Source organism: Balearica regulorum, chromosome 4, assembly GCF_011004875.1.
Source record: "Balearica regulorum gibbericeps isolate bBalReg1 chromosome 4, bBalReg1.pri, whole genome shotgun sequence".
Taxonomy (NCBI): domain Eukaryota; kingdom Metazoa; phylum Chordata; class Aves; order Gruiformes; family Gruidae; genus Balearica; species Balearica regulorum.
Window position 1 is genome coordinate 16,693,028 of NC_046187.1, and position 26,330 is coordinate 16,719,357.

The 26,330-nt window shown below is 41.1% G+C and overlaps 1 protein-coding gene across 1 annotated transcript in view; it reads right to left on the minus strand.

Moving 5' to 3' along the window:
• Positions 1-11,652: 11,652 nt before the first annotated feature.
• IQCM (IQ motif containing M) overlaps positions 11,653-26,330 on the minus strand; it is a 126,109-nt gene continuing 111,431 nt past the window's right edge. The window contains 2 exon segments of the mRNA XM_075750680.1: positions 11,653-11,714; positions 13,468-13,535. Coding sequence (XP_075606795.1) covers positions 11,653-11,714; positions 13,468-13,535 — 130 coding nt within the window.

Here is a 26,330-nt window from a genome sequence, read left to right on the forward strand (position 1 = left end):
GTTATTCAAATGGATAGTTACAATCTAGATTTTTTGAAACACATTTTTGCAGCACACATTAGCACACAGCTCTTACGTTGCTCTGGGAAAAGTGGAAGAAATAGGGACTTTTTTGACTGCAAAGATAAAAGAGCAATCCCAATGGAATTTGAATCACACATCCTTCAGGAGCTATAAGAGCAAATAGAAGGCAGTATCCTTAGCTGGTTCAACTGGCACAACTCCATTGAATTTCAGTAGTTCAACTGGCACAACTCCATTGAATTTCAGTAGTTCATCTCAGAAAGTAGTGACCAAAGCAAGAGAAAACTATATGCTCTTTAAAAAGTCAAGGCAGTAACTGGCATGCTATGAAAGCAGTGACTCCATAAATCTTCCTATAGTGATAAAGATATATTTCATGCAGCTTTACATCCCCTGCCAGCAGCTGAGATGCAAGTTACATTGCATGAGCAGCCTGATGTGTTTGCTGAGAACCAGAACTTTAAGTTCTTACCAAATGCTGAGAAATTTGATGGCACAGAGTCTTTTAAAAAAGGCTGGCTGATAAAAATGTACATGTGTGTTATACTTGTATAACAAGTGAACATTTCAGTGCATCCTGACCAGCAGAGGCTCTGAAACCAAAGTTGTGAGAATCACAAGATATGTCCTCTGGCGATCTGGTTAGTCAGGGAAGACCATGGCTGCTCTGACACCAGCTGATGATTTCCCACACCAGCATACTCCTAGACAGGAGTCTTAACTTTGATAAAACAGCTACAGACACTCCTGAGAAGGTTTGCTGGGACTGGATAGAATAGTGAACTCTGTGCATGCACACTTAGCTACCAACTAGAAACATTCCTTTGTGAGCTCTTATCTTAGATTGAGTTGGATGGTATGAATGCTTCATAATTGCTTTAAAGGGCTTTTTTTTTTTTTTATCTCCCTTTGCAATATTTCTTAATTTCCATTGTTCATAAACTAATTTATTAGAGCTACTTTATGGTTTTGTTTTATGCATTGAGCCCAGTGCTCATTTCCCTGAACAGCAAAACATCTGGTGTTAAACACAGCCTTCACATTACATACCTTACCCACTGCAAGGTCGAAAAGAAAAGGGAATAAGAGGGACCAGACTGATTTGAAGGGGAAAGTAACAAACTGAACATTGAAAATATATATTGCAATTACCTTGCTCCGGGAGTTAGCTGGAGGGCAACCAGTATCAATTTTGTACTCAGCAGCTGTGAAAATCTAGAAAATTGTTCTACCATGTAGTCCACCCCACCCTGACCTGGAATTAGAGTTCTCAGATCTGTCCTGAAGGTAACAAAAGAAACACTTCAGCATAAATATGTGACTATTCAGACTGATTGAACTAGAGAAACTACTGCAAAATATATTGTCCAAGTGGTTCAGATCAGAATGTAGTCTCTGTAACAAGAGCACATTGTTCACATAGATTGGTGGCAAAAGATGAAGGTGAAGTTATGTTTGGTTGGCTCTTTGCCAGCAGATTCTTCAGACTGGTGGTAGGAACAGGCACAACCTTGATGATCTGTAAAATTTTTGAATATTCTTTTCTTAGCAAGATGTATATTCAATATATCCAACAATATTGGAAATATACATCAGGAAAAGGCCTTGATGAGTTAGTTCTGGCTTCCATGAGGTATAAGAGGTACTGAAGCACCTCCTTAACCTATGTAGATTTGCTGTTGTGGTGGGCAAGACCACCTAATTTCTAGGGGTTTACACCTTTGAAAAACTGAGAATGCTTGTTACTAAGCATCTTCCTCAGATGGTCACAAGCCTATTTAGCTGAAGAATTTTTATTTTAGATAGCAATACAAAACAGCTAAATGCTCTCTCCTCCCTTGAATTAAGGTCTGACCCTTTTCTCAAGAGAATCAATAGCAAAAATCCCCATACACTTCAGTGAGAACAGATGGGAACCTCCCCTTGGCAACTGGGAACTGAACCCTTTTCGCTTCTGCTTTACATTCTGTCCACTCTTAAAGATCCTGGCCTCAGAAGAGAAAAAGCATTATTTTCTGATTACTTGGAATACAGAAATATTCATACTTTTGCAGCTCTGTTGACTCACTAGTGTTAATAAACACACAAAAAAAAATTCAGTAGAATATGCAACAAAAATTTAGAGGACTCCTACCTAGTAGATAGATTGAGCAGTACGGTGCCATTTTACTGCACAAAGTTGCTACTTTTAAGGTATAGTAATGATTCCAACTAACAAGAGACAGCACCAAGATTGGATAGAGTGACAGAAATTATGGTAGGATATTCTTTCAAGGTCTCCTCTCCTACAGGTTTTCAAAGTAATTGATTCTGGATGAAAGTTAGTGAATTTGATATTCAGTTTATGAGAAATTAAAAAATGATGAGGAAAACCAACATCCTCTCTCACTATTAAATCACACGGAAACCTTTGGTAATGATTAAAGTTAATGCTCATGTTTTGATATCAGCTAGGCTGAAACATGTTGAGAAAAATTGTGAATATAAATCAAATTGAAATTCTAGGCCAGAGACCTTCATTTTTCATGAAATGGAGATTAAAAAACGCTGGGCAAATAGTGTCTGTCTATCAGTTTAAAAATGTCACATAGAGTAAAAAATACATCCATTTGTCCCCCTGCAAGAGACTTATAAAGAATGATGATTTTATAACCAAAGACACATTGCCCTAAACAAAAATGGGTCAGCTACTCAGCTGCAAATTGGAGAGCTCCAACAGAGATCTCAGAATTTCCCCTGATAATGCTAGAGCCAGCTCAAAGGAGTCTCTACCAAAGAGTTATGAGATGAACAGGTTGGGGATGGAAAATATAGAATAATTACAAGTAATTTCCATGTACTGAGACCCAGGGTCATTTGTGTGTCAGTCCTCAATACCACAGCAAATGGGTTTGGGCTATCGTAATGCTGAGACATTTAGTGCACTTGGCTTTCTGTTCGGAAGGTATGCTATGGTGCTTGGGTGGAATACTAGACTTTTGTAAAAAATTATCTTAAATGGGTTCACCTCAAGTATCTGATTTTTAAAGGGTTACTGTAAACCATTAGGCTTGCATAGACAATCATTTGCAGGTGATGCAAATGGAAAATAAAGGCAGGCAGATATAGAGAAGACTTGCATTAAAAGGACTGAGAATAAACATTACATCAGACATTTTAAATGTGTTCTGGAAAGATCATGCAGAACAATAGATTAATGACCTAAAATGAGCTTAATTAATTATTAGCCAGTAGGCTTCACGAAGGCTCATATCTTTGAACAGAATATAAATCATAAGTAAACTAGATGTAAGGTCTGCATTATGCTGAGAAATAAAACTAGAATTCATTTAGAAGCAGACAAAATTTAAAAGACATTGCTCAGTATCATCATTTACTTCATCAGAGACAACAACACAGAGTTGAAGCTGCACAAAAAATGAAGCCCCGCAATAAAATGTTAGTAACTCATCGCTGAAATACCTGCAGGATCTTCTTCACAGACTATGGCTTCTGCTTCACAGCTCACTTACAAAGCCAGAGAGATAGCAACTTAAGCACAAACAGAAGAAACTGAACTTCAGGCAAGAAACATGAAAGAAATTCTTCCATGATGCTGAGGCCGGACTATTGGGCCTGTAGTGAAACTGTCACTGTGTCATCGATCCTCGGTGGTGTTGGGTTTTGCCACAAATTGCAGTTGTGAAGACATAACTTGCATGGCTGGTTAAGATACGGGCCTTCAGGAAGCTTTCTCAGACTCCATGGGTCAGCTCTCCCTTTACCGTACAGCTGCTAGTCTGGCACTGACATTTAAGTAAATTAATTTGGGCAAAAGTGATGAATAAATTAAAAGTTACTCTATCTAAGACGTGGGAATCCAACTCAAGCCTGTCTTATCTTGAGAAATAGCCATGCACAATGATGGCCAATTCAGGGAAACAGCACTTCTTCCCTCTTTAAACATACAGTTTGACCAACACATTAAAAAAAACCCAAAAAACAAAAACCAAAACTCTGAATGCACCATTTATATCCCTCTTTCAGCATCAAACTCCCATTCCTGAGCAAGATGACAGACCTAAATCCTTACCTTCGTAGCTAGGTAAAGATCAACATCAAACTTCTCTAGCTGAAGTAAGCATGAGATGTGGTCCCTTTTATTTCTCATAGGCTTTGTCTATGATGAAGAGATTCACCAGCATACATATGGGTATGTCTACATGCTATTTTCCAGGCAGATGTGGACCATAGCTGCCTGTGCTTCTCTTTGGACAGATGCGAGACAGCTCTGAAACAGAAGCCATGTTGCTGTGGTTAGTGCAGAGCCCAGGCTTTTGTACTTCAGAGCATATTTACTCCAAAGCTAACTGCAGCTATGTGCTTTCTTCTTCAGAGAAGGCTCACATCATGCTGCTTGCAGGACAGACAGTAAAAAAACCATGATTTCCTGCAAAAAAGCAGTGCTGGCTGGCAGCATGAAAAGAAAATCTATCTTTATGCAGTCAGAAACCTTACTACAGCAATCGATTGGCAAAGAAAGTCCTATTGCTGATGCAGGTTATTCTGTTGGGTGTTCATGTTTGCCTCCTGGCAGCATTACAGTTAGCAAGGCTGGCTTCAGGGGACTTACCCTCAGGGGTGGCTGTAGGCAACCAAGATCAACACATTTGCAATAGGCCTTGTGCTTTGTAGGACCCTGGACGACATGCCTTTTCCTGTGAGCCCATGCTTTAGACAGCTCTGAATTTAGCAAGTGTGTGTGTGTGTGTGTGTGTGTGTGTATGTGTGAGAGAGACACACATCACCTTGTTAATTATGGTAAGTGCTCTCACATGAGGTAAACCCACTGACAGACACCCGTTTTGTCTGTTCAAACGTACCCTAAAAGGCAAAGCAAATTTGTGTTGGTCTGCATGTCCCAGCTTAAGCAGAACAAAGTGAATAAATAATAAATAGTAATCAGGGTTAGAGCACAGCTGCTCTGACTTCCCAGGTCTTGTCAGCTGGCTCTTCCTACACTGCCAGCTGACCCAGTAGGTTGTAGCGCATGTACTGTGGATATGTTTTATGAATTATGTTTTTGTCTGTGTCTCCGTCATCAGACCTTGGCAGACTACAATTACCTGCTAGACACAAGGTCTTTTAACTCCATTGTGAAAGTCTCCAGAAAATAATGTTCAGTGCAGTTCAAACAAAAACTTTCCACATTTGCCTCTTCTGTCCTGTCCTTCAGGTAGCTGTCTACCTACCTACCTACCTACCTACCTACGTCCCTCCTTCCTGTGTACTCCTTCCAGTGACAAACATTTGTGAGTACTCTTTCTGACAGTGGAAATCATGAAAAAGCAAAGTATCTGGGCTTCAGAAGCATATTCATGTCATTTGTTCACACATATTAATATAATTATTTCAGTTTCAATGCTTGGCTTTTGTCCTTCATCTATCTAAGATACAAAATGCCAACGGGTGGCAGCTGAAGAGCCAAGGACAGATTCATAGAGCAGGTCAGACTAATCGTTCTTGTCACATAGGATGGCTAAGACCATGTCCGTTTAAAAATGCAAATTAAAACATAGTGTACAATTGTTACGGCACATACCAAGAACCTATGAGGCATGGAGGTGCTGCTTCATAGCAGCACAAAGTGTCTCAGGGCCCAGTGGTCACATAGGGCACCAGGCAAACAAGCTGCCAGCAAGCTGCACTAATGCTTAGCATCAAATACGATTTCCTATTCAAAGTACTCTACAAACAATAACAAAGGGAAATGTGTGTAGGCTTGCATGCAAAATAGAGCTATTGTTGGGGGGAACTATGTTTGCTTGCATGCAAAATAGAGCTACTATAGGGTGGGGGGTCATGTTTTCCTTTTATGAAGGCATAGAAAATGCTTTTTCATCAAAATTAAAGTGCTTCACAAGAGTATCTTCCACTGAACTTTAACCTGTATAATCTCTCCTGTCCAGTGTGTAATTTTTGCCAAAGGGAGAGTGGAAGAGTCTGACTACAGAAGCCTCTCCCAACTGATAAGCAGAAAATGACAGCACAGCTACTCCAACCCAGGCTCCCTAAAGACTGGGAAGATGGTCCACAGACCTACCTGCCAGGAATGACCTTCATGCTTCACAAAAAGTCTCTGTAAATTTTGGATTCCATTCTGGTGAAAGGAATGGGAAGGAGAAGACAAATCTTAAATTCTGCAGGATGGGAAAACTGTTTCCTAGCCAGCTCAAACCCAGGCTAGTGAAATGCCAACTCTCAGGCATTAGTTCATCCACTTGCTGGATCTGCTAGATGCTGGTTGTAACTCTAGACAGGTATTGAAAACCAAAGGCATTGTAACCACTTATTTTGTATTTGCTCTCTCCCTTTGAATATTTAAAGTCTTCTCAGTGATTCCTACTGTCTGCATATATAGGAGTTCAGAGAGAGAAGATCTTCCATGACTATCCTCATCCCACCTTTTGGGTTTATCTGGGCATGTTCCTGCAAGAAGATCCTTCTCTAACTGACTTGATAGGAATATGTATGTTTCCAGTGGTGGTGAAATTTCTTGTCTCTGGCTATAAAATCCTGGTCACAGAAACCTCAGGGGGTTGTCCTAAACATAAAAATGAATAGCCTAAGCTTCAGTTATAATTAACTCCAAACTGCAGCTATTATTAACTCCAGCTGCTGGTTAAAGAACATAAATATATGTATTTTTATATTCATTTCATGTTGCTGCCTGATATATAAGACCAATGTAATTGCTGCGAATTTATTTGCATTGCTTTAGTTCTATAGTATGGCAAATAACAGGTTTGCTTATAAGGATAAATTAAAACTTAAATGTAACGGGGTGGATATTATGTCAAGCTTGCCATCTGCAAAGTTACAGTAAAATATTTTTAGTGTAATAATGAGGGCAGACTGGAGATCCTGGTCTAATCCATTTAGTCGCCAGTCAAATTCAGAGAATCAAAAAATGGTCATAAGCATCTTTGTGATTCCCTGATCTTTGCTCATTACACAGCAGGCTGGACCCAAATTTCGGCTTAAAAGACATCTGCGACTATTACTGTATAACTTTGACTGCACGAAGACCATTCTGGCGCCACAGGAGAGCGCGCAGTACAACAGCAAGTCAGCTACTCCCTCTTTTCCGTAAGTACACAAAAGGAACCCTGAAAGAAATGGGTTAAGGCAGCTTCAAGGTTATTTTGAGTCTTAAAGATCTACTGGTTTAGTTGTCCTGCCTGCAATTCCTGTACTGAATATGCATGCTGGCTTTTGTCCTGTTTCTGTGCGTGGCGTTTTCCAAGACACTAACAGCACTGAGCAGTATTTCTAGACAGCCTTCGATTTTACATTCTCAGTAGCCTGGAAGCATCTTGACAAGGAATGGTCTTATCTCAATCTGTCAGCCAGTCGCTGACCCTGTATCAGCATGGAGCCGATACGCAGCAGATGCTATATGTCCTGCAAATGTCGCCAGCTGCTACAAGCCGTCTTTATTCCCCCCACAGAGAGTGCAGTAGAGGTGGAACATATCACCCAGGCCATAGACAGAGATGTGGGTCCCACGCTAGTCCTAATGCTCACTGAAAGCAGATAATGTCCAAAAAGGGTTACTGCACTCATGAACTCCCAGTGCTGGAGTTGGGGACTGATGGATGCAAGTTTTTCACTCTGAAAAAAATGAAGTAATTGCTTGTTCTCAGCTTGACGATGCACAACTTTCTGATGTCAGATGGACAGCCAGTTCCCATGTAAGGGATAAGTGGCTGAACCTGTCAAAAAGAGATCAAACTAAAGATGTATTTTTTCTCCCTACTAAAAGTAACATGCAGTATTTGCTTTCCAAGGTACAATGACATTTTAAATGAGGCATGATAGGGTGTTTATATGCAAGATCCGCTTTTCATACCAAACAAGCCCCATGGATGCAGTGCCACCTATTTTCCTTGACTTGATCCCTGCTCTCCAAATGCAGGTGTGTATTTGTGCCAGGGAGTGGCAGGAGGTCCCTTATTTGCTTGTCGAGTGAGGGTTTGCGGGTCTGAAAAAAAAACCAAAAAGCAGTTACTGGCTCTCGGTAAATAAATTTTAAACCACGGGCCCAAGTTTCACATTGAGCTTTTCCAGCAGCCCCAGAAGGCATGCCAGAAGAGGAGGCTGGGTGGCCCCAAGGCCACCTGTAGTCCCACGGCCCCGAGGTCAGCAGCGCGGGGCGGGAGGGAAGCAGAGCTGGGCTGAGCAGGTGCACGGCCAGGGCTGCTCCTTCCCCTCGCTTAGCTTGGGCTTTCACTTAGAAATCTCCTTTAATCCACTAACCATCCATGCACAAAAACCTCTTATCCAAAGTTAATTTGGTCCTTTCAGACTAAGTTAGTTGGCTTGCACACAGCTACAGGCGAGATTTCCCCTCAGACTGTGAACATTCGCTCTGCTGAGAGGATTTAGTCTAAATCATGCAAGTGCTGACAGCCCTCCAACATTTTTCCACAGTCTCCTTAAGTGCCCCAAAAGTCATTTAACTTTCCCACAGTTCACCTGGGAGGACTCACAGCTTGGCCCAGTGCAGGTTGAGGACCCAGGGTCTCCCGGACCACCGCCGCGCTGGGTAAGCTGTCACAGGCTGGCTGTACCAACGCTGCAGGGTCACGCTGCCGCAAGGCTTACCCCAGCACAATCAGCAACGTTCATGCAGACCTCTGTACTGCTCATCTCCAGCTCCTGAATGCAAACACAGTGGGCTTTAAAAGCCTTTCTCCCCTGGTTGAAGCCTGGGGATCAGCACCCTGTGTTGAGCCTGCTTTGGAGAAAATCACGGCCCCACAGCAAGCGGGCCAGCAGCAGGAGGTGTGTGACCATACAATCAAGATGTGACATGCACCACCCTGAAACCAAAGATCTAAAAGTGTGATACATATTCTGTTGTCTTCAACTTGACTGTGTTCAAGTCTGGATTACTTCTAAGTGTGTTAAATTCCTTGTATAACTTAAAGCAAATACTATGCTGATGTTTCCAGGATCCCCTTTGGAAACTTGAGGGAAACATAAGGAATGCTACAAAAAATAGGAGTAAATCAGGTTTATTCAAGGAGAAAAGGCAACAATTCAAGGGTAGCTATCCCAGGTAGAAGTGACAATAACCTTAGTTTTCAAAATCAGTGTTATAACAACACTAAGCTTTCCACCTTCCTCCTTTAAACCAGAATTACTTTCCAGGCTCCTTAGGGGTTAGAGGCTCTACCACAGCCAGGAAATTCTTCAAGCCAGAACCATTAATATTGCTACATATCTGCTACCATAACATAATACAAATAATGTAGTGAAAAAGGAAAACCAAAATCCTGTCTGGAAAACCTCAGAACAGTTGCAATCTGCAGAATACTATGGGTCAGGCTTAAGAAGTACCTGGAAGGGGCTAACTGGCTACATAAGATAAACACGGTTCCCCACAGCAGCAATTGCTGCTGCCCATTTGTCTTATCGTGCCATTGTACAACATGCATTGAACCCAAGTCTTCAGAGCTTTCACCCCAGATCACTGACTCTAGATCCCATCTTCCACATCCACCTATGGCAAAATGGCCAAAATCTTTGTGCACCTTGAGGCAACTTAATTCAGTTTTACTAGCACTGCTAGGAGGTCAACTTGGGCCACCCCAGGATAAGAGTGTAAGGTAATGTCTACCAGTGAGCACAGTCAGTTATGAGTGGGATGCAGCCAAAGTGTTGCAGGGATGTGCTGTTTCTCCTGCATCCTGCTGACCAGCATCTTGAGAGAATAGTTTTTCAGCTGTGAAAACACCAGACACCACTTCAGACAGGAGGGTTAAACAGGCCATAGTACTGCAGGGAAGTAACTGGACTGGGAGCAGGCTATTCATGTGACCCAAATACCATGAAAAATTATTTTGACTATTGTATTAGAGCAGTTGGACAGTTTCAGATCTGCTGAAATGCCACAGAAAAACAAGCTGGTCACAAATGGTGAGGACCCAACACTTCAGGGACTGATGCTTTGCCATCATGAACTCTTGCACAGAATAGGTGCAGATGGCCACCCCTCAAATCAGCAGTGTTTTCTACTCTGTGTGATTTTAGAGACTGCAGAAGGGAAACTGCAGGTCAAGCTACAGAGAGGCCTTTCCCTTCTTTTTTGAGGCCAGTGATGATTATGTGGTCAGAACTTGTGAATTTAAAATTGCCTTTTAAATACTCTTTTGCTCATCCAGCCAGAAGCCTCTCATTCTGACATCATAAGGCACTGCTGCAGGGCATATTTTCCTGTCACAGTGGGAAGATTAGAGATGAAAGAGGGCTATAAAGAGTAAGAATTTGATGCAAAGAGGATGAATTTGCTCTCTAAGTTGAGTCATTAGGAAAGATGTCTACAAGTAAGACATAGAGGTTAGATTACTTTCTTGGACCGAGAGCAAACAAGATATAAAAATTGGAACAGAGACGGTGATAAAGCAAGACGCACATGAGCACTAAATGCAAACAAGCATCCTCCCAGCCTTTCAACTTCTTATTCACCTGGCACAGTGGAGAGCCTTGAGTGTCACAGCTTTAAGCTCTGTTTATGCTGCCCACCCCTTCTGCACACTTGAAATACAGCAAAAGAAAAATAAGACAGAGCACTAACCTCTCAGATGCTGATGAAACCTCATATTCCATAGCCTTGCCTTTACGCCCTTTTGACTGTGCATTAGGGAATGCCTCTCCCTGTTTACTCCTCTGCTGTCATGTGAGTAGCCCTGCTGGGCTTATAGTATATTCATTTAAATAAATCTTCCTTGGTAGGATACACATTGCATTTTATTGTTATTCTTAAGACACTTGCATAAACATTGTGTCATTTCTATAATTACACACCTAAGTAATTAGGATGCCTGATTGAGCAGATTATTTACTGTTATTCTTTTATAAATCTTTTTATTTCAATAGTTTTCTTTTTAGAAACATGCTAATATGTGCTTTCACTCTAAAACTGTACAAGATACATGCTAGGAGGAGCAGATTGTTGAGTGTTGTTTTAATAAATATTTTTATTCAGCTAATTTATATTAAAGTGATCTCTTCTACTAGCAGGGAAAAATGGTTTCTAGAATGACTAGCCAACTGCAACAGAAATAATAATAGCCATCAAGCTTATAGTGGTACCTTCAAACAATCACAATTGAAGGCATATGTTGTTTCACAAAAAAATCATGTATTATGAAACATGAAATTGTATCATGTTTAAGGTATTCTGCATACAGTATATGTTAGTGAAGTGAAAGGGCACATCTGTGCTGTACTTATTCAGATGACTATTTTATTCACTGGATGATGGCAATTTATTCATTGATTTCTGGATCCCAGATTGCCAAGAAGATATCAGATATCTGGCTGATGTTAAAAACAGTTGGACTTTGTATTTGAATCTCATTGTTTGCAGCTGTTTAAAAATCAAAATTGAACAGCAAGTAAATGAAAAAGAACAAGGAAATAGAAATAAAACATCACATATCATTGCCTCTTCTCTGATTCCTCAGAGAGAACAATATGCACAGAGTTACTTACTCACAGGAGATTCCACACACACTTCATTAAAACTGACTTGGCCCATGCAGATACTCAAATTGAGGTCTGGACCATAAAGTGAAGATGTTACAGGGGACGGTCATAATTCACATTTCTGCCTCGCAGTGCTGTAAGCAGGTCGCCAGCACCTAACAAACAAATAATAGACATATAGAGGTTATACATGCTTTAATTTCCACTTTTTGCTTGAAGCTCAAAGAGGGGAGGTCTCATGCCTTCCTTCCCAAGCTAAGAGCAAGAGGATCGACAGGTACTCTGCCGGTTTCAGGTGGGATAGAGTTAATTTTTTTCATAGTAGCTAGTACAGGGCTGTGTTTTGGATTTGTGCTGAAAACAGTGTTGATTACACAGGGATGTTTTCGTTCCTGCTGAGCAGTGCTTACACAGAGCCAAGGCCTTTTCTGCTTCTCACACCACCCCACCAGCGAGTAGGCTGGGGGTGCACAAGGAGTTGGGAGGGGACACAGCCAGGACAGCTGACCCCAACTGACCAAAGGGATGTTCCATACCATGTGATGTCATTCTCAGCATGTAAAGCTGGGGGAAGAGGGAGAAGGGAGACATTTGAAGTGATGGCATTTGTCTTCCCAGGTAACCGTTACACGTGATGGAGCCCTGCTTTCCTGGGGATGGCTGAACTCCTGCCTGCCCATGGGAAGTGGGGAATTAATTCCTTGTCTTGCTTTGCTTGTGTGTGCGGCTTTTGCTTTACCCTTTAAACTGTCTTTACCTCAACCCCCAATTTTTCTCACTTTTACTCTTCTGATTCTCTCCCCCATCCCACCAGGGGGGAGTGAGCGAGCAGCTGCGTGGGGCTTAGTTGCTGGTTGCGGTTAAACCACAAACAGGTGCATTCTGCCTGACAAACAAGGTGTGATATACACCACTCTGTTAATGTGGTAGTCACCAGACTATCAATATCTCATCCTGGTTTCACTTACAAATGTGTGGGCTGAGTAGGTGGGGAAGAATCAAGGCTGGTACTTCAGCCACTATGTGCCAGGGTCTTCCTCATGGTCTGCTTGGCCCCCATGAGTGGCTGTCACCTCCCTGTCCCAGGGATCATATCCAACCATCCTACCTTGCAACCTGGAGAGTTCCCAATCCAATTTTCACACCTGAGGGATAACAAACCCATAGGAAACATAACTGTGCCCAGAAGCATGAAAAGATTCTACTTTCCCCCACAATTATCCATTATTGTACAATGTTAACAACATTGAATTCAGACAGACAACACAGAAGGATCCATCAATGGGCCATTGGTGCTCTGTAAAAGTAAGACTAAGACACAGTCCCTCTTGCTCTCATGGCAATGTGCAGTCTTTGTTAGCCATCTCTTCTGAGTCCACATAGCAGAACATGGCGTCACGTTTTTAAAACAGGAAAGTATACTCCCAGCTTTCATTTCTGTACCTCAGAGTCTCCAAATATAATACAAAAGTTAAGTATATTGAACTGATATGTAGAGTGGAAAATTAGTTCATTTCTACTAGCATTCAGATGTTTTTCTATGCAAAGTATTCATTTCATTGTGGTAGAAAGCATTGATGTTTTCTCGTTATTTTACTTGTCTTCCCCTTGGGAAAAGAATGTGCAAAATCCCAGCTTTTCCACACCAAAATAGGTCTTGATGGAAATATTAAAGGTAGAGGAATAACATTTCTTCTGAAGCATTACACAACATTGTATTTACCTTTGCCTGATCAGCTCCACTGAAAACACTATTTATGTTTAGGCATACCAAGCCAAAATGGAACATTTTTCCAGTTTTTCTGGCCTATGTGGTTAAGGCAGTCTGAAAGCCATAGTGGATTGTTTCTATTAAGAGGAAAGAAGAATGGTATCAATCAGATAATTTGGAAAACACAGTGCCTTTACCACACTCTTCCTTCCGCAATGCCAAAGCAACCCATCCACCACCAATGCGTTTCCAAATATACTCACAGCTGAACAAACACAGAGGAAAACAAGGGGATGCAGGGAATCGCAAGGAATCCTGATTCGCTTATGTGCGGGCCAGCGTATCGCATGGGCACGCTGCAGAGAGGAGCCCAGCAGATGGTGGTGGGCACTGAAGGGCAAGAATCAAGGGGAACCTGCAGCACCAGAGTGGGCATCCTCTGCCTGCCCCCTGATTTAGGGCAGGACCGTGCCAGCCTCAGCCAAGTAGCTGTGGTGTTTCTCTTTCTCTCCCTCATATAAGTGTGTACATGTGATTTAGCTTCTAATTGGTCTGACCACAGCAGGCTTTGCCTTGAGCTGTGGCTTTCTCCACTACCACTACTCACTAGGGCACTAAGCTGTGTAGTGTGATCAACATGCTGGAGGGAAGGGATGCCATCCAGAAGGACCTTGACAGGCTTGAGAGGTGGGCCCATGAGAACCACATGAAGTTCAACAAGGCCAAGTGCAAGGTCTTGCACGTGGGTCAAGACAATTCCAAGCACAACTACAGGCTGAGTGGAGAATGGAGTAAGAGTAGCCCTGAGGAGAAGGACTTGGGGGTGTTGGTGGGCGAGAAGCTCAACATGAGCCGGCAATGTGCCATATCCTGGGCTGCATCAAAAGAAGTGTGACCCGTAGGTCGAGGGAGGTCATTTTCCCCCTCTACTCTGCTCTCATGAGACCCCACCTGGAGTACTGTGTCCATCTCTGGGGTCCCCAGTACAAGGCAGACATGGAGCTGTTGGAGTGAGTCCAGAGGAGGGCCATGAAGATGATCAGAGGGATGGAGCACCTCTCCTATGAGGACAGGCTGAGAGAGTTGGGGTTGTTCAGCCTGGAGGAGAGAAGGCTCCGGGGAGACCTTATAGCAGCCTTCCAGTACCTGAAGGGGCAGGCCTACAGGAAAGCTGGAGGGGGACTGTTTAGAAGGGCATGTAGTGATAGGACAAGGGGTAATGGCCTTAAACTGAAGGAGGGTAGATTTAGGTTAGATATAAGGAAGAAATTCTTTACAATGAGGGTGATGAGGCACTGGAACAGGTTGCCCAGAGAGGTTGTGGATGCCCCCTCCCTGGAAGTGTTTAAGGCCAGATTGGAGGGGGCTTTGGGCAACCTGGTCTAGTGGAGGGTGCCCCAGCCCATGGCAGGGGGGTTGGAACTAGATGATCTTTAAGGTCCCTTCCAACTCAAACTATTCTATGGTTCTGATTATATGATTGATTCTATGATTCTATGATTTAGTTGCCCTGAACGAAAGGTTGCCCATTCACTTTAACCTCATCTTCAACTGCTCAATAGACATGTTTACTATAAACTATTAACACCTTTCAGCCTATGAAGAGGAGAAAAAGCAAAACTCCTCCACCTCACTGTGGATAGATTGTCACAAGTCATAGTTATAGTTAAGCAGTCATTGCTCTGCCGCTAGCAACGGCCATTACCAGTTTCCCCAATGACAGAGCAGTGACTATTAAAAATGTTTGCTGCAGGGAGACCTTGGAGGTGGTCTAATCCAAGCACTAGCTTCAGTCAGCCATAGCTATGCCAAGGCAAGTCTTGAAACCCACCAAGGATGGAGGATTCACAGTCTCCCTGGATAACATGTTCCAGTGCTGTACATTCCTCCTAGCAAGGAAATTTAACTCCTACTGATTTCTTCCCTATGTTGGGCAAAAACAGGTATGAAAGCTATGCCTGGCACACCAGAGATTACCTCTTCTAAGCACTGCACATTTCTGGTGATACCAAAAAGCAAGGAAGCCAGGGCAGCGACCCCCCAGAGATGAGCCAGCACCCTCTCCCTGGTGCAACTGCTGGCAGGGCCAGCCCACACAGGAACAGCACAGGATGCCTTTCAGCTACATGGTTGTGATCTTGTGAATGTGTTTGAGAGAGAGGGGAAAAAAACATTGGCATTCTAGAAGGAAGAGTGTGGTAAAAGCCATAATTTGGCTGGGATTAAAGAAACCACTGGAAGTTCCTTAGTTTTAAATTTTGCACAGATGTCAACTATACTTGTTCCTACTGTCTTTAATTTAATGTCTGGAATATTGTGGTAATGTAATTCAGATGACATATGACTGGGAAACAGCCAGACCAACAGATTTGTGAAATTTTCTTTTTATGTTTAGATTTAATAAAAAAAAGATCCCTCATGTGTGGCTTTTCTACACAGCAGTGTAAGAAAATGCTCTAGAAAGCTATGAAAAATATCTGTGAAGTGCACTTGAACATGCCTGCAGACAGACCAGAAGGCAGAGGCGCATTGTGGCAGTGGTGGCAGCTGCCATTTTCTTGTGTTTTCCCAGCTCAGCACCCCATGGCTCTTCCCCATCCCACCATGAAGAAAAAGAGGCAAATGCCAGCACACTGCGTTTACTTCAGTTCCTCAACCCTTTCACCAGGTGTTGGGGTGAAGAAGTGTATAGGCACCTATCCTGAACTGCTTCAGCTATTTCCAAAGTCATCACCCTTGCCGCATGTTTTACTCCAAATTATGCATTGCAAAGCAGTTTGCTATATTACAGATGCTCAGGGTATGATGTTTGGTCGTGATTTTGTGAATAAAGACTCAGGGAAACAAACAGTTTAAAGAACTGTAATCATATTTTTGGTCAAGTGACACAGATGAGCTAAAATCAGGGTCATGTTTATCTAACTAGGTGGTGCTCAGACCTGTCTGTTAAGTTTCCATAGCAACCAGGAGCTGAAGTCATCTTGATCTCATAGACATCCAAGAATTTAGCTCACTTTATCTGCTAATATATGGAAAAAGCTTCAGAAATTGTTTTTAACAAATAAAGAAACTTGGAAAGTACCAAGCAGTTTCCATCTCACTCTCATTAAAAAAAAAAAAAAAAAAAAAGAAAAAAAACCCGATTATTTTTAAAGAAAAACTCTTGGAGTGACCCTACACAGTCCTTTTTTAGCCTTTCAGCTTCTTCATGACTTACTACAAAATGTATTTGGAGGGCATCATGCTTTTGGAAGAATACTACTAGTATGTAAGAGAATTAAGACAAAATGAACTGAGTGCTGATCCCTAAACTTGTTTTGTACACCTATGAGATAAGCTTGCCATCATTGTGTCTCCAGCAAGGTCCCACTTAGCCTGGACTAAGGTATGGATATGTGGTCCTACCAGATTACCAGTTAAATTCCCCTCCCCACAATGCATTTGTAACTACATTCTCTCTGTCTGCGATGTTTTTACACAGTGGAGGGAGCACTGGTTCCCTAGCACAGTCCTCTGCATGCTCGAGGGACCACTAGCTCGCATGCGGCAGAGGTGCCCAGGCACGGCCAGTGCAGCTCTGCCTTGCAGGAGCATGTCTAGGTAAAATAAAACCCTTCGGACTGGTATGTTTAATGCTAAAGTTTATGGAAGTGTTTGAAGAATTCTTCAATAAATGACTTTAAAATGCCAGTCTGGTCTCACTGTGCATGTAAGTGACTCGTATTGTTTGGGAACTGTTTGCAGCTGTTGCGTTGTGCAACTGCAATAATACAAGTTTCTCCTCAGAAAACACCTTTGAGCTCTCTGCACGCGCAGCAATAGACTCCTACCTCTCTTCATCAGCTTTCGGAGCTAACTGCTCTTTCACTTGCTTTAAATGGGAGTTTATCAACATATTTATTGCCAAATTCTCCTCTTTCATTTAAAAAAATACAGTAAATTATATGGTTCAAAATTTAGCTGCCAAAAGAAAACCATGGCAATCCTCATGTATCTTTCTGCTGATCTCTTTCAAGAAAATGTAACACACGCAATTGCCTCAGCAGCTTTGAGACCTAAACTGTTATTTCAAGAAATTTACCCTTTCACCATATTACTGTAGGTCTACAAACGCATACATTTTTTCACTTGAAATGTTGACTCGGCTTTAATCTTAAAACATACGGATGTCATTCTCTTTTTGCTCAGAGGCACTGATGCAACTGAAGAAAAACATTAAGTTTCTGGAGGGAGGCCAAGCTGGATAGTGGCAGCGCAGCGTATACAGTGCTTCCCTTGACATCAGATCTGGAAGCAGATCAGATATGAATGGAAGACCCACAGTGAGTCAGGTTTGCATGTAAACCTCCAGTGAGTCTGAATTAGCTCCAAAAACTAATGTGATATCAATGAAAGAACTGCACTGTATCCACTTTCAGATACTTTGCCTGCAAAATCAGATTGGTTTTAGTTCCTGGATTAAAATTTGACCAATCTGTGGGGATAATTTTTTTAAATGGACCCATAAAAACTTCATTAAAGCATTGTTAAGACATTACACAAAACAATCAGAGCTCAGAAATCCATGGTTAAAGAGGACAATGTGACCTGCTTTAGTTTAAAAAAAAAAAAAAAAGGAAAACCAAAACCAAAACCCCCAAAAACCCCAAAAAACCCAAACCCCGAAATACAAAAAAAACAGAGAGAGAGAAGTTTTGGACTCTGCTTTCTGTAATACCAAATTTACTTTTCTCCATTTGACAAACATGTATTTTCAACAGAGGGTTCTTGTTATTATCTTTTATTTCCTGTTGGCAATTTCAGGTGGTTTTATCCCTTGGTTGCTGATTGATGGATTTATTAGTTCCTGGAATCCAGGAAGATTTTTGTCTTGGGATTAGAACAATTTAGAGTGAACAAAAAAGTAATTCCTTTCTGAACAGCTTTCAATTATAAATATGTAGGCTATCAAGTATTCCCCTGCTTTTTAAAATACATTTGCTTTTATTGTTTTCTGAAATGTATATTTTACGATTACATCAGTGCTGTTTTGCTCTCTCAATTCTTGCACCAAGTTTTTGAAAAAGAATAAAGCAAATGAAGAAGCCAGGAAGAAACAAAAGCAGCCCAATTAATTGCCATTAATAAAGCACCACCTTCTCTTTGTTTTGTGGAAAGAGGCATGCATGTCATGCTCTGCAAATTCAAGGTATATAAATGTTACCAGATCCTCGCTTCTACTGGAAAGTTAAGGCTCTTGCTTTTTATAACCTTGCAGTCTTAGAACTTCCTGCTTACTGATTTCTTTCTGTTTCTGCTGAACAGGAAGGAAAGAAATACGAATCCATTCTCATTTTAGTGGATAGGTTTAAAGGTGCTCCTTACCCACTCAGAAATAAGTCTCTGCTGTGCAGACCCATCCTAACATACCATGCTGATGTCTCCCTGGGTCTCTCAAATGTCATTTTGTAGAGCACAGTGAACTCAATATTTGCTTTTTCGTGTGTGCTGTACTGTGTGTCAGTTACATAATATCAAGGTATTGCAAAAATGTATTATATTTCATGGCATCAAGTCAAGTCCAGAATAAATTTTGCTATCTTTGCAAGAACCCAGTACAATTTAAATGTGTTGAATTTGGAGTACATTTGCAGCTAGTAGGTTAGATGTGAGCAGAAGGTATAAACTCATTTGCTTGTGTCCCAGGTCAGCAGTAAGTGGGTTAATTCTACGTTGCCCCTATAATTTTGGAGGAGGTCCCTGTGCCAATAATTACAGTTATTTATGCCACTATATCAAAGCTTTTGGGCTTACAAATAATTAACAGATCAAGCGTCACATTTTGCATACAAGGCATTTAAGACTGCAAGAAGCTCAGAGACACAGAGGTCTTCCATCAAAACCAGAAAGCCAACACGTTACTCTGCCCCCTCTTCTCAAATTTCAGGTATACTATAGGTACCCTCTTCTGTACTTTTCTCTTGACCCCAGTTCTGGGGCTGCCCAGATGTTTTGCTGTTCAATATCTATGTTGTAACAAGGTGGCAGCCTTGAAAGACATGAATGGAAATGCAGGATTTCTTGAATAATTTTGTTTTGATATTTTTGTACCATGCATAAGTATATATTAACAAATAGAGATGAATTCTGTCCTCGGGACTAGACATTCAGTACCACATTCATTCATTCCTTTGTTCGTTCTACGGCTATGAAATAATACAGTCCCACATATTAAAAACATGCTAAACATTAGCCATGGTCCTGGTTTTAGAATCGTACGTATATAATCTGGTTCCTGCATTCTGCTGAAACCTCTGGGAAAACACCCACTTCAAACAGACTCTTTTCTCAGGAAGCAGTGGGGCTCTCTTCTCTTTCCAGTTTGTGAATTTACTGGGCTCTTCATTCCCATCCACCTCCTCTCTCCTCTCCTACTGTTACACATGGACCCAGGGGATCATTCCTGATGTGCCAGTTGGATACAGACTTCTCTCCCCTTCCTTGCAAGGGAACCCAATATGCTCATTACATGCATTGCTGGGAAGTTTTCTAATGGTGCTTGAATTTCCAGGCTACACTCGTGAAATTCAGCTTCCTGTTTTTGTAATGCAGCATAGACAGAGTCTGACACTAGAGTCTTTGCATGTGTGAACTTTCTAGGTAAATGCCAGCTTGACTCATCCCACAATTAAAACTTGCCAGAAGGAGATCCCAGTTTATATATTTGAGCAGCGTTATTGTTCAAGGGACAAGCATAAGCAATTCATCTTAATTTGAGATGGCAAAGAAATGAGTGAGAAAGACTAGCAACAGATGTACTTTTGTTTTCTTTGTGCAGTGGAAAAACAAAATAGAAACTGAATCCCTGAGTTGTTATTTTTGTATGCATATTAAAAAAGATGTCAGACTTGAGTCGAAGTTTTATCTAACCAGTCCATTTCACGCATTAACCCACTCCTTTTATGCCCTGCAGGCTAAATGAAGTCTCCCTTCAGCTGTGCAGGAGCACTGTATGCAGGGGAAACGGTAACAATTTCCCTCTTCTCTCCTCGGTCTGCAGGAGGCATCATTCAAATCCAAGTCTAGGAATAACTAACCACTACTGATGACCGTATTAACACCAGAGCGAGACGGTATTTTTAATAAAGCCAAGGATGGCTCTACAGCTCCAAAAGCTCTATCCTACATCCTGAGGAATGTCTGTGCATACACGACTAAAATCTAAACCATGCCATATTATTGATTTCCCCACTCACACTCTGAAAATACCGTGTATTGCAAAAGAATAACGCCTTGGGATTACATATCCTTTCTGTCTACCAAGGCATTAGGCTACCACGTATGATCCCTACACATGAGGTTGATGAGTGTGTGAAAACCTTTTGGCCATGGTAACTTTAGGGTGGCTGTATTCTTGAGAGCTGGTCCTGTGACGCACGGTTATTTCAGTATGGCTACTTACCTGCCTAAGAACATAGGACTGTACTTTTGTCTCATGCCCCACATGGGCTGTAACATGAAAAACCAAAAATCCTGTTGAGGATAAACTTCCATTTTTCTCTACATCTGTAAGAGAATAACTCCACTGACACCTACAAATGACCCTTGAGTAAAGCTTGTGTAAATAAACAGATTTGACCCTTGGAATCAGATGCAATAAACAGAGTTAATCTACTGAAGATAGAAGAATCATTTTATTCCTTGGTACTAATTTTTAAGTCATAAGAAACAGTTAAAAAGTTGCTATACAATCCTTTCCATCTGAGCTCTCAGAGTTTCCAGTTTCACCCATTGTGTTGATCATATGATTTATGTACACCATCCTGATGATATCCTCAGTACTTTTATCCCAGAAAATACTGATAAAGGTGTATGCGGTCTTTTTTCTAGGTTCCTCTGAAGTCTATGCCCTTTTTCAAATATATCACAAACTTGCTGTCTCCAGTTCAAATGCTCTGTCACATTTTTCCTGTCTCTTCAGAGCCTCCTCTACATCTCATTTTTCTTTCAGGGCAGCAGCTGCTGGGCTCCTTCTTTGAGGCTCTGGGCAAAGCTCAAAAGCCAAACAAAATATACAGAAACCTCTGAACTAGATTTCCATTTTTCTACAGGACTCTTGACCTATCGGTCTTCTCAATCTTAAGGGTCAATCACCACAAGAATTAGCTCCTACCCTGTAACTTAATAGTGACCCTTATTGTAGACAAGCTATTCCTTGTCACCATCCTTCTGGCAAGCACACAAAACCTGCTGGCTTCACATCTCTCCTCCCTACATCACTAGTCCCTTTTTATCACAAACACCCATCTTTCCACATCTGCATCCACAGCTATAGGAGTGGGGCCTGACACATCTGCAGACTCAAGGCAGCAGGCTGAACCCTCAGGACTCTCATTCATTCAGAGCTGCCAGGCATGGGTACTCTGTTGTCAGTAAGGGGGGATTCAACTTTGACATATAATGTTTTGGGTTGTAGAGCTAAAATCTAGCTCCAAGTCCTAATCTGCTAAACAAGTAAGGTTATGCAAGTGTTGGGATTGCAGAAAAAAACCCACTTAGATATCACTTGTGTAAATACTCACATCTGTGGATGTTTATGGGATCACAGGCTCAGGGCAGGAAGGCATAGATCCCAACTGCAGCTGAGCACCTCTCATTGCAAAGAATTTGGTCCATGAGAAGCAAACAATACTTCTTATAAATGAGGTATAAATACTCTTGATAACACAGTATAACAATATGTCCAAATACTACCAACTGCTGCAGTTTAAGAAGTCATAAGAGAGTTGTAAAAACAATCGAAATGCCAATTTGCTCAGGACATTGCACATAATCGGTGTGTCATCCAAACAAGTGTGTTTGTCATTAAAGGAAAGGATTTTCACTGGTGAATTCGTATGAGCAAATTCACTGATGATACCGGTAACATCACGTTCATTTTCATACATGAGCGTAACACAGGGTGACCAGGTGGTTATTTCTAAATGGAGGTTTGCGAACACTCACTAAAATGATTAGGCTGCAATACCAGTTGTCGATCTGAGGGATTTCTGTTGACTTCTCCAGAAAAAAGGAAGAAAAAAGATGGATCCAGGCATCCGTCCTTATAAACACAGTTTAAACAATGTGATTTCACAGTTGCTTAAAAGTCACAGAGCAGCTGCGTTGAAATTGTAAAATCTGCAGTTTTATTATGCCAATGACTTTCTATTGGCCTCAGTCATAAAATAACATACTCCTCACTGAAGTTCTCTGCTAAACAAAAAACACATCCAGACTGACTAAAAATCAAACTCAGACAAGCAAAAAACAATTTGGCCTCCATCTCGCTGGGCTCGATTGGTCCAATAATAAACAATTTTATTTTTCTTCCTCGCTGCTACTCCTACTGATAATTACCTTATTCCCAATGGAAAAAATAAAGCACAGAAAAGTAACTATTGCTGAGAGGAATTCACAAATAGTACTTTGTCCTCCTGCAGGAGTTAATGGCATGCTGAAATTTTTCTTTTTCTGTTACTGTTTTTGTACAAATTTCACATTTGCCAACTGCGAATGAGGATCTGCTGAGGAGGTTTCTCTCCAGCAGAGAACACAAGTGAGTCCTAATCATTCACTACTGCTTGGGAGTTCAGGTGATGGCTTTCAAAGAAATTATTGCTTCTGGAGTAATAACTATTTTTAGTCTACATCTTCTGTGCCCATGTTAGAGGGTACATTAAGGTCTAGTGTACTGTATACTTTATTCAGAATAAAAATAGGTTCTAAATATAGCACTTACTTGAACGCAAAATAGATGTTCCAGATAATACTTCAGGCAGTGAAACTACTAAAACACTGTACTGCTCATAAGTATAATGTCAGGGAATCAGGGAAAACAGCCCTTTTCATGATTTCTGTGATGACAGGTAATGTTTGAATCACGTACTTCAAAACAGGGAAGACATAGGTAGGAATATTGCCCTTTGCTCATTTAAAGAAAATGTTCTAAATCTGATTTCTCTGTGCTTTTTAGCCTCGATTTTCTAATATTGCATGTGTTTTTTTAAAGCTTTGTACTCTCTGACAGCAGTGACTTGTCAAATATTTGAAGGACCGCATGCCAGGGTAGATGGGGTGCAAAGCCTTCTTGAGGACTCTGTAAACAATCTACTATGATTTGCATCATATTATACTTGTATGGGATTGAGTCCATTAATTTTGTATTTGTAATGGTATTTACCAGCCATACGACAGGATAAAAGATAACATGGTGCCCTGTGACTATGATCAGAGTATCAAATACTGAATCGGTAGGAAGCCTCAAAAGACATTCTGATTATCCATGTACATTTCTTCGATTTAATTCAGTCTGTTGTTATGCATACCCTTAGATTTAGAAAACAGTGAATATTAATCTTCTGAAAGTATAAATGAAATTGATCTCTGTGGACATTATCTGATGACTCATCTGTTGGACTACATAGAAATTCAGTTACTATCAAATAAATTTTATTTTTGGAACAGCTACAGCTAATGCAGTCATCATGCTGACAATGTGTACCATTTAACCTTAGGGCTTATATTAATTTTACAGTGGAACTAAAACCATAGACCATGATCATTTAATAGACTACCTAGGTACACAAGCATTGGGCTGAATCTAGATTTCTATGCACTCAAAAGGACGCCAAATTGCTACTGTTCAGCTTTCAGGGTTAGTAGCCTATTGAATTGGAAGGGGCCTTTCGTACCTCTCAGAGATAAGATTTCAGATTGCTTGCAGACTCAGCCTGATCCTCTTAAACTATTTCTGGTTTTATATTTGGACGGCAATGGCAAATGGATTATCTCATTCAGGTCAGCAAAAATTATTCAGCCTTCTGTCTGAATCCCACCTTGACCTTCCACTTCAAAAGTAGCGCTCCAAGACTGAGAGCGCTGTACAAGTCTCTGCTTTGAGACCCACATCACAGATGAGTTACGCTCCCTCAAGCATCATAAACCCACACTGTGAAAAAAACTGACAGCTAACAAAATTGATTTTTTTTTAATTATCTGATGCAATGTGTCACACAGATTTCCAGGCAGTTCACACCTCCCAGAGCTGTTGTTTCAGGTATGCGGAAACACAACTATGAATGTATTAATTCTCTGAAAATTAGTGACTGATGCGTTTCTTACAAAGCCAGAGTTTCCAATACCAAAGGTGGCAACTAGGAAGAAGTGCTGGTAGGGTGCACCACCATGTGTCTCCATTTGATCTCCATACAGATGGAAAAGGAGGGGATCACAAGGAGTGCAGGATGATTCCTGGAAAGCTGGGATAAATCACGCGGAAGATGATTCATAGCACTCCAGTGCTGGGAATTGATGCTTCACTGCACTGCCTGCTGGATTCTCCATTAGCCATACAGGCAACCAAGGTTCTAATTTAAGTACCCAAGCTCTCACATACTGTATTTATATTTGGCAAGTAAATTCTCTTCAGCAAAAATACTGAGCCCAGGTTACACAGGCTGTGATAAAAGGCATAGGTTCACCCCAGCAATTTTTATTTTTTTTTTAAATTCAGTAAAGCTTCCAAAAATTCTGCATGGTAAAAAACTACCAATGACGAAAATCATAAAAGCACGGATTTAGTATCAATTATAGTTTTCAAATAAACTGGATGTTCTGAAATTTCCACATCTTCTTCAGAAAATCTGTATGATTTGCCTTCCTTAAAACAAGAGACAGACATGTCTCAGCAAAAGCATGCTTCAGTTTCATTTTGAAACGTAACATCTCACAGAACTAATCTCTCTTTTGTGTTTTATTTTCAGTAAGAAAAAAAAAAAGCTGTCATACAGCAGTGGACTGTAAAGCAGACCGTTATCTAATGCAGTGAAGCACAAAGCGTGATTTGTGTTTTCTTTAACTGATTTAAATCACAGCTGAATTGCAAATACTTCCTTGTCAGAGAGAATGTAAAATCTGGGCAGCTCTAGAGTTCTAGCAAACCTGAACATTGACCTTGCACATCTTTTCTTTCCCTTTTTGAATGCTCATGAACTTAATTTGTGTGTAAGTGTTTCAAGGATCAGTCTGAAACTGTGTTTTTGAACTCAGCTGGGTCATAGGAACTTTCTCAGCACTCTATTCTAATTTGCAGTTTTGCTATAATAAAAGCCCCAAATATATTGCTACTGTCTAGACATTTTATCTGAAACAAGTGTCCTTTGTAGTCTCAGAGGACTTTTCTATTTTATTTCCAGTAAATCAAAGTCTGTGAAAAGCTTTGGTTCTTATTAAGACATACCCTTCACAGTCCAGCGACTGCCAACGGAGGCAAGCCATTGACAGTTCATTTACATATAAGTGATGACTTCCATCAGGTAGTTGGCTCAAAAATACAATGGACATTTAGAGCATATCCAATATTTCTTGTTCTTTGATGAGCAGCAAGTGCCAATTTATACATAGAAACCAACTACTGAAAAGTGAAGGTTTTTCTTCATTGACCTTACACTGTCTTTTGCAGATCTGGAGTGACATATTGTCATTCCGCTAAACACAAATTCATTCCTCCAAAGAGGCATGTAGAGCAAGCTGGTATCAAGAAACATGAAAACAACCATAACTTTCATAGAAAAATGCTCTGGCCGCATTAATTGGTAGTGCAAGTCACTGCATTTACTGTAAAGCAGCTAGCAAAGTTTGGATTTGGGGGCAGGGGGGAGGTCTGACCCCCACAGTGGGCTGCAGCTGGCTCAGGCAAACGCAAAACAGGGTTCAGTCCTTGATAGAGTTTCACGCTTAGATGCTATGGCAAGTGGAGGAGCAGAGGAACCAGTGGGGAACCATACCCAAAGGTCTGGCAGTGATAACAGACGATGGACGTGCACTCGCTGTCTGGAGAGGATGAGGGAGAGTAAACCACTCGGGTTAATGTTACTGTACTTAGGGTGTTTGCTATTGGAAAGCATTACTTATAAGGTCAAGAGCATGGCAGAAGATTTTTTAGAAAATAATAGAAATATAATAATAGAGAATTATAGTTAATAAAAAATAATAGGAAAAGAAATAATAATAATAATAAAAATATTGAAAAAGACTGAAA